At 44.3% G+C, this 9,236-nt stretch overlaps 3 protein-coding genes across 3 annotated transcripts in view; all 3 read right to left on the bottom strand.

The window, feature by feature from the left end:
• Positions 1-167, bottom strand: part of LSM04_008877 (uncharacterized protein) — a gene marked incomplete at both ends in the record, with an annotated part of 498 nt that extends 331 nt beyond the window's left edge. The window contains one exon of the mRNA XM_067332529.1: positions 1-167. This exon is cut by the window's left edge and continues 331 nt beyond it. Within this exon, the coding sequence (XP_067187089.1) occupies positions 1-167 (167 nt within the window).
• Positions 168-541: 374 nt separating this feature from the next.
• LSM04_004973 (Leucine-rich repeat) lies at positions 542-2,512 on the bottom strand (the record flags this gene model as incomplete). Its single annotated transcript, XM_067332528.1, has 1 exon — positions 542-2,512. One exon carries the CDS (start codon positions 2,510-2,512, stop codon positions 542-544), a length of 1,971 nt encoding a protein of 656 aa, XP_067186915.1.
• An 813-nt stretch (positions 2,513-3,325) lies between these two features.
• LSM04_002974 (IQ motif) lies at positions 3,326-8,959 on the bottom strand (the record flags this gene model as incomplete). The annotated part of the gene is made up of 1 exon (XM_067332527.1): positions 3,326-8,959. The coding sequence occupies one exon, from the start codon at positions 8,957-8,959 to the stop codon at positions 3,326-3,328; it is 5,634 nt and encodes a 1,877-aa protein (XP_067186821.1).
• Positions 8,960-9,236: the final 277 nt, after the last annotated feature.

Raw genomic sequence — 9,236 nt, 5'->3', positions numbered from 1 at the left:
CCAAACGATAATTCCTGAATAGTGAATGTGCAGAAGGGATTGAGTAACTGCAGTTCTGGTAGATTATTGCGCCACCAGTTTCGTACACCGAAGCAATTGGGATCTTTGGGATTTAACCACACTGTGAGAGATGCTACACAGGGCGTGAATCGGGCCCGCCAAGACATGATGTCTTTTCGCTGTTGTTGTTTTTTTTTTGTCGTTATTATTATTATTCTATAGCTTAGAAACAAGAGGAGGGAAAAGAAGAGAGACATTATTTTAAGGAGAAATAAAACGCGTATAATGAATTTCGATAAATAAATAAAAAACAGGAAAGAATGCAACAATAATAATAATAATAATAATAATAATAATAATAATAATAATAATATCCAAAAAGAAAAATCATCATATATATATACACGCACACACACCTCAAGTAGAAAATTCTGAGATTCTTTCTCTTTCTTTCCCTCTTGAAAGAGTATTTTTTTTCTCATTTACATATAATACACCGCGAGGAGGGGAAAAAAAAGGAAGAAAAGAAATATCCAAATAATCACTTCCTATTACGAGGAGATTTCTTTTTAGCATCTTCCACCACCACTTCATCCTCCGGAGCCGGCTGTGATAACAGCAACTGTCTCTCATGCAGAACATCACTCAACGTCTTCTGCACCTTTCGAAGTTCAGAATCGCCACTGTGAAGAATAACAAATGATCGCAATGTGATAGATGCACAGTAGAGTTCTGGTGGATGTGTAGAACTGTTCTGTAATGCAGACATTTCCCCATCATCACTTGGTTCACGAAGAGCCAAAATACGAAGTGCCTCACGAGCACCACCAACTGTTATATTTTGGTTATTACCAAGGTTTACACAACGCAAAACTGTATTACCAGGCACACGAACAGTATTTTCCATTCGAAAACAATCTCGATCAAAAGGTGTTGTAGGACGTACTAAAACTGTTTCTGTCTTCTTTGCTTTTGCCTGTGATGCTTTTTTAGAATCTTTCTTCTCCTCTACAACTGCAGGAAACTTATTTTGATACCAGGCATTATATAATTCTTGGTAACTAGGATATGCTGGTGGTACTGTAGAGGCTAATTGCTGTTCCCGTAAAGTCGCATCAAGACGCATAAGCTGTCGTTTACGATACGATATTAATTTTTCCATCGGTATATCCTGCATACGAAAACAGTCAACTAGTTGAAGTAATCCTACATCTCCAATATTATTATGTCCTAGATCCAGTACTTGTAGTGTACGGTTTTCTTTAAGCATACATGCTAACGCAGTTGCACCAGCATCTGTAATACGATTTCCCCATAAATTAAGACTTATTAACTCACTGCGTGGATGACGAGCTAGTAATGATGCCATAGTAATAACATCATCATCTGCTATGCCATTACCTCGAAGACTTAAGTGTTTTACACCTGTTAATAACATAGCAGGCCATCCGCGTGGGACAAATATAGGAGATTCCTTATCAATTTGTGCAATTTGATCGTGTTGTTGTTGTTGTGCTTGCTTCTTAGAATCAACTTTTCCTTTACGATCTCTCTCATCACGAATCTGATATTCAAGTGCTGAGAGTACTCCATTGAGTCCTCTGTATGCAGAAGGTGCAAACTTAACACCCCCCATCAAAACTGATTTTCTTAGCTTTAGCGGCACAGGATCATCTGAGATTCGAATACTACTATCTTTTACTTGAATAATAGACTTTCGTACATCCCCAGATAAAGCTGCTGAAACTTCAGCTGATAAGGTTGTCGTTTCTTCACCTGCGGTTCCAAGAGATAAATCCATTGCTGTTTTACCGTCCACTGTACCATTAGGTGTCTCTGACTGTGTTTTCGCTGGAATTGTGGGATCTTCAAAAAACCCTGGATGGTGAATACTGTTAAAGTCAATGATCACAGATGCCACACGACGACTTTTATATAAGGATTCTACAAGTAGAAAATAGCTTTCCATGGATAAACCACAACCCACAAATTCAACAGATACGAGTGAATGACAATGTGGTATAGCAAGTGCAAGAGGTTTCATATCTCGTTCATTAAGGCAAAACTTAAGATTACGCATCACAATAAAAGTGATCGCTGGAGGAACTGTTTGGGGCGTACCCTTTGGGGAATCATCCACAGCAACTTCCTTCTTTCTGCTTCGCCCACTTGCAGTAGAAGCAGAACGTTTTGGTGGCGTCGTTGTAGCAGTAGGAGCAGCAGCAGCAGCGGTAGTAGTAGTAGTAGTAGTAACAGTAGCAGCAGGGAAAGGAAAAGAAACCCCAGCGGCGGCGGCAATAACTTGCTGCAATGGTGAGTCTGTTACACCAGAACCAACAGATTGACTGGTAATGAGGGGAGATTGATCCCTGAGATACTTTGCCTCCTTCTCCCGCCGTTCTTCTTCGTTGGTGAAGATGCTGCGGTATAATTCCTCCCGCTCTGTGAGACCAAGGGCATGGCAGTAGGCCCCGTAATCACAATGAAGTTCACCAGATGGTTCAAATAGCATTTATTATTTTATCTTCCCTTCTTTCTTTTTTTTGGGTTTGGTTTGATTTGGTTTCTATTTCTTTTGTTCTCTCCCCACCCCCCACCTTTTCTCTCTCTCTCTCTCTCTCTCTCTCTCTCTCTCTCTCTCTCTCTCTCTTATTTCTCAATCCTCCACTTTCTCTACCTCTATTAAATCTCTACACTCCTGTGGGGAGCAATGACACTACCCAAGAGGAAACATAAAAAAAAATAAATAAGAATGAGCAAAGGAATGTGTAAACGTGTTCTATAGATCAGAAATAGTAATGCAAAGCCATTAAAGTACAATGGCAAATTATCGGAGAATACAAAACAAAAAAAAATGAAATTTGATACAAAAAAAAGTGCATATTTTTTTTTTTTTTGGAACAGATAATATCCACTCTCTATAGAGAGTGGAAAAAAAAGAATGACTGTATACATATCGCCCCCTGAAGTATTGCCCCTGAGGAGGAAATAATAATAATAATAATAATAATAATAATAATAATAATAATAATAATAATAATAATAATAATAATAATAAGATTTTGTATATCGGCAGGGCAAAAAGCAAATAAATAGTACATCATCGCCCCTTTCGGTTTTCCTTTCTACATTCCATATTTTCTTCTTTTTCTTCCTTTCCGTTTCTTCTGGTTCATCGATTGCGTACTCGGTTCCCCAGAGACACTCAAATTCCAACGAAACAAACAAACATACACATACACTATTAAAAAAAAAAAAAAAACAATAAAAAACAAGTAATGTGGCGAGAGAAAGAGAGAGCGAAGAAACTCTCTACAACTCTGTACTAGCAATCTTTCTCCGTTTTTACTGACTCTGCGTTTTCCTGCTGTTCCTGTTCTACACGCCCCTGCTGGACTGCCAGCCGCAGTTTCTCCACCCTTCGCCGTGCGAGCCATCCCCGCACCACCCGCTGCACCTGCACTACACAATACAACAACGCCTCCACCTCGAGATCCCGTTCACTTTCACTTCCACTTCCACTTCCACTTCCAACATCAGCAGCACAGAAGCCAAGTCTGGCCCACACCTCTGTCTCATTAGGGGCATCTGCAGCAATAGCGGCCATGGCGGCGGTAATCTCCTCATCTTGTGCTTGTATGTTACCCCAGCGCCGCTTCTTCGCCAGACGCTGCATTTGTGCAATTTGACGGGCCTTGTAGGAGCGGTAGGCACGCTGCACCCGCATGGCAGCTAAATCAAGCGCCCTCTCAAGTTCAATGTCTACTGTACGTTGCTGCTCCATCAACGCACGTCGTCTAGCTAACTCTTGTTCAGCACAGCACCGCCGAAGGAAGGAAATTATCTTCTCAGCAGCGTTAGCACCATGCAACTTCTGCTCAATTGCCTCTTGGCGACGGCGTAATTCATTCTTAGCGGAAACAGCACGGAAAAAGCATGAAATTCGAGTTGCTGCTAACTCTTGATCATATAAAGCTTCCTCTTGTTCCAGCTGATTGCACACTGCCGCGCTACGAGCCGCAAGTTCCCTCTTAGCGCGTATGATATGCAAAAAGTTTCTCAATGTATCAAGGGCTTCTAACCCTTGTGTTTCCTGTAATCGGTTGGCTACTTCCTTCTGAAGAGCAGCACGTATCTTTTTGGCTTGAATAATACGTGCAAAGCTACACAAAGTCTGAGCAGCCTCACATCTGCAGGATGTTGATCTTGAACGATCTTTTCCACATGACCAAGAAGGTGGCACCCTAGCAGAAACAATCATTCTACTCTCTGCAGCACGCATAAATGTCTGAACAAGAGTAATAAGTCGTATAGCACGTGTCTTTTCTACACCACTTTGATACATATCTGTAAACTTCTGTAGCAATCCATGATCAAAAGAAGGGGGTTCTTCACTATCCACATCCAATCTATGATTAATGTACTTCTCAACTATTACCTTAAGAGCACGAGTGTACTTGCGATCAAGGTAACCACGTGCCAAGCGAGTAATATTTAAAGCTGCCTTCTCTCTCGTCCTTGTGAGATCCAGTGCACGCTGTTGTTGTTGTTGTTGTTGTTGTTGTTGTTCCCGTGCATTTGCTGCAGATGAGAAAATGGCGGACTCCGCTGACTCCATCAACTCCTTCTCTTGCACCTTCTGCAAACGTCTACGGCCAAGAGGAGGGCGTGGGATAAGCATTTTTAACTCCTCTGGATTCTCAGATGTCGCGATCTTCCGTTGACGGTATTCGTTTGCCTTTGCCTCCAGTGCATCACGAGCCTTACGGAGTCGCTTCTCTAATTCCATCTGAGTTCGTCTTTTCTCTCTATCGATTTTCAATAACTCCTCTAAACTTTCACTCCCCTTCGCCTCAGAAGGGGTCAGTGCGGAAATATGTTCTGTGGGGACGCTCTCAGTAGTTCCTTCTGAAGACGTATGATTTTCGGTGTATAGGGTTCCATCTGACAGTTGATCCATACATAGTTTTTCCTCCACCTGATTGTACTCCTGCCTTAGTGCATCCAGTCTCTGCGCTTCATCCGCCTCTTCCTCAGCGGATACAGCCCCTTCAAGGATAGACAGACGTCGAGTCTCATCATCCACTTCTTGCTGTAATGCACGGGAAGTTTCCTGTTGTTCTTGGTCCACTACATCCCCAGCCTGATCTTCCTTTGAAACATGATCTTTGAATTCCTCACTCGTCCGGCCTTGTTCTTCCAACATGGAGACTGCAGTCGAAAGGGCACTGATGCGTTCGCTTTCATTCAAGATATTCAACCGTTCCTTTTCCGCGTGTAATCCAAGTGGCTTTTGTCGTTCATCCGCATCTTCCTCAGCGGATACAGTCGCTGCAAGTGCAGAGAGACGCTCTTCCTCGTCATTCACTTCTTGCTGTAATGCACGGGAAGTTTCCTGTTGTTCTTGGTTCTTAACCTCAATATTGTGCAACCCCAATTCTACCTTCTCTGGGGACTTTGGTGATTGCTGCTTGTCGTCTACAGGGAGACAAGGTCCCATAATAGGGGCCGATCTCTTATCTTCCATCATCATAGCACTTCGGTATTCTTCTCGGAATAGGTCAGGTTTTCGTTCCTCAGTTGTTGGTATAGAATCTCGTACATGATCTGCAGTTTCGAGAGCCAATTCTCTTTGGTTAAACTCACGGGCCTCTCTCTCTAAATTCTGTAAATATTGACCAAGATCCCGGCGAGTGAGGAATCCACGACCTACACGTTGTGCAACAGCCAGTAGAGCACATCTTCGTGCCCGTAGCTTCATCTCTCGGTGTTCGCGTCGTAGTCGCTTTAACAGACGTTTAGCATAGTAGCATCGGAAAGCGCGTTGAATCTTGGACGCTGCTTGATTTTCGGTACACCTCTCACGAATGCGTCGTGCCACATTTATGCGAAAATCTGTAAGCAAAGGTTCTGTCTCCTTCTTCGCAATGATCATACGTCCAAACGATTGTAATTTTGTAGCTGCATCGACTTTTCGCTGATGTTCCTTAAGTCGTGCCTCACGTGCCGCTTGTGCTTCTCTTAATTGGCGAAGTGTTGCGCGTGCAGTGAGAAGGCGCCACCATGTCTGAATAGTGCGAGCAGCACATAAACGGCGGGCCTCTGCCTTCTTTCGACGAAGTTCCTTCGCTCGCATTCGTTCCGCTCGTGTCATTCGCTCTGCATTTCGTGTCCTCCAGCGGCTTTGAATTATTGTGGCAGCAGCTTCTCTACTTTCCTTGTCAACAGCAGCATTTTTGGCCTCTTCGTGAGACTTCTTCAAAGCCGCCAATTTTCTCTTGGCTAATATCTGACGCCACCAGGATTGTACAATAAGTGCAGCATGGCCAGAATTTCTTTCAAAGTACTTTCGTCGTGCGTAACGACGTCGTGCCATCCAACCTCGTGCTGCAGCTTGAATACGGACAGCTGATTTATATCGTTCACTAGCAGGAACTGCAGGACCTCTCCTGGTGATATGGGTATGCCATCCTGTATGACGAGACCTTCGAAACCATCTCTGAAGTTTACGCACGGCAATTTTTTCTCGAATTTCACTTAAAACATTATAAATTGATCGTCCTTCCCGCAGTTCACTGAGAAGTTTTCGTGCCAAATATGAACGGAAAGCACGCTGAATAATTGATGCACTCGTCTGCTTGCGATCTAATTCCTCCTCATCCACCACTAACATATCTAAACGATCAGACATGTAGGAAACAGGATTCATACCTTGTTGTGCTCCAAGAGATACCTTCAATTGTCTTCGACTTGCCACTGTAGGAGCAGAGGTATCCAGTGCAGGAACTTCAACAGGCTCCGATTTGCTGTTTCTATTGAGACCCCCCCTCTGTGGTGAATCATTTGATGCTGTAGCTGTTGGCCTCGCAGGTGAAGTAGAACGAGCCCTTAACTGGGTACTCGAGTGGACAGATAACCGTTTGTTACCAGCACTAGGGATGGTAGCATAAGGAGGTTTCGAATGATCATTTTTACCCCCCATAGTAGGCACTGGCTTTAAGCGTTCAGAAGATGGAGTAGTCTTCTCTGTAGTTGGTTTCATTGGCTCGATAGAACGTGTTTGGGCGGAATGAACTCGCTTTACATTTTTAATACTACTTGAAGTAGCAGCAGTGGTGGAAGCAGGTGATGTTGTTGCTGCTTCTGCTGCTGTCGAAAGTTTGCCTGTGGATGGTTTTAATGGCTCTGTAGAGCGTGTTTGGGCGGACTGAACTGGCTTCACATTTTTATTACTACTATAAGTAGCAGCAGTGGTGGAAGCAGGTGAAGTTGCTGCTGCAAGGTTGGCCCTCGAGGTCTTCAGGGGTTCAGGAGAACGTGTTGGGGCCTGAATTGGCTTCGAGTGCTTAGGAACAGAACTAACTAGACCAGTTGACCCTGTGTTAATACCACTCAAGAGGGCAGGAGATTTATTATGTGATACATTTAACCCACCAACGGGGGCTAGTCTTCTTGAGGAACCAGAAGCGGGTTCAGTGGCAAAGAACGAATTTCGTCCAGGTTGTCCTTCACGACTTGAGGTACGTCTGGAACGAACTTTGGTTGTCGCCGCATGAGTTAAGGGTGATGATTGTTGAACATGAGGCAAACTCCTTTCAGTTGTTCCTCTTATACCCTGTGGTGCGGCTGCGCCTGCACGTGGTCTGGGTTTCTGTACCCCCCACGAGGGTTGTGTGGCGTTTGTAGACCGTCCTGACATTGGGGAGGCGGCGACTGTGGGAGGCGGTGCGTGGCGGGTGCGGGACTCCATAGGGGGCAGACGTGAGGCGGCCGCACTGCGGGAGTCTTTTGGTGGAAGAGCGGGGCTTTCACGGCGATCGCGGGGGATTTGTGTGTACATTTGCGACCCCCCTGCTGTGCTGCCTACTGCTGGTTTATTGCGTTTGGGTAGTGCTGGTGGGAGTAGTGACCTGCGAGTGGAGATGGATGGCTGATAGATGCGTGTGACGAGTACCTTGCGTGGTACCACGGCGTCTGCGGCGCTATTCATAAACGGGTGTGGAAATATATCTTCATTATCGCTGGGTGCTTGGGGCTGACGCTGGGCATGGGGAGTGCTGTCGGCGGGTTTGGTCTCGCCATAGTGAAGTGAGCCCCTGGCACTGCAAACAGATCCCATTCCAGTTCGAACAGGAAGTGATTCCCCCACACCACCGCGAATGGATCTAGTTCGTTGACGTCCTTGTATGAAACGCATCATATTACGTTCAATGGTTAGTGTTGTATTGCTTTCATTGCCAATGAAACCTCGTGCCAAATTTAATGCTTCTTGATATTCTTCAAGTGCTCGGGTGGGATCTAATGGTTCCAAAGCCATGGCAAGATTGTGGTGTGCCACAGCAAGTAATGATGGATCTTCTGGGGAAGAGCCAAGATTCTGCAGTGCTCGCATAGCACTTTCCGCCGCATCTTCACACAGTCGTAGTTGTGTCTGAACAGCACTCATGTTGAGAAATGCCACAGGTGATTGTTCCCCAGTACACTCCATAGAACGTTGCATATATGCAAGGGCATCTGGAAAATGACCCCGACGTCTTTCCATACATCCATAATTGTTTAATGTTACACCACGGAGATATCGACGTCGATCATCTGCTTCTCGCAACGGGAAAGATTCTTCTCCCGTCATCTCTAAAGCGTATCCAAATAGTGTTGACGCCGTTTCATAATCATCTTCTTTAAAAGCCTTCACACCATATGTATTAGTCTTTGTTACAAGTCGTTCTGCTGCATCACAGGCTTCACCAATACTCACAGGTGATGAATCTCCGGAAGTACACAATTGACAACGAATTTGTAGAGCCTTTTCCATAAGTTGAAGACACTCCATATGCTTACCACTAGACTCTAATGAAAAAGCTTGAAATTCCATTCGTTCCGCATCTTGCTGCGTTTCTTTCCCAGTGAGGGGTGCTTGAGGATCAAAATTTGTTTCCCTCCTCACAATAGACAAACTCATGGTCAATAAAAACTAAACCTCACTTTGCTGTAACTTTTGTTGTTACCTCTGCTACTGGTTCTATTATTACTGTGTATGGCTCACTTTAATATTCCGTGAGATGGAAACAGAACAATTGAATGGGAGGTAAATGGATTCTGCTACTTTCCTTTTCAAGTAAATTCCTTCCTTGATATTCTGAGCAAAATTCTCCCTCTACCAACCTCTCACTTGTCCTGAGTGTGGTAACTATACCGAAATATCTAAGAAGAGAGAGATGAAAAAAAAAAGTTAAAAA

This window comes from Trypanosoma melophagium, assembly GCF_022059095.1.
Source record: "Trypanosoma melophagium isolate St. Kilda chromosome Unknown ctg6segment0, whole genome shotgun sequence".
Lineage (NCBI taxonomy): Eukaryota > Euglenozoa > Kinetoplastea > Trypanosomatida > Trypanosomatidae > Trypanosoma > Trypanosoma melophagium.
Note: the sequence above shows the minus strand (reverse complement) of the source record. Positions and strands in the feature narration are given on the sequence as shown.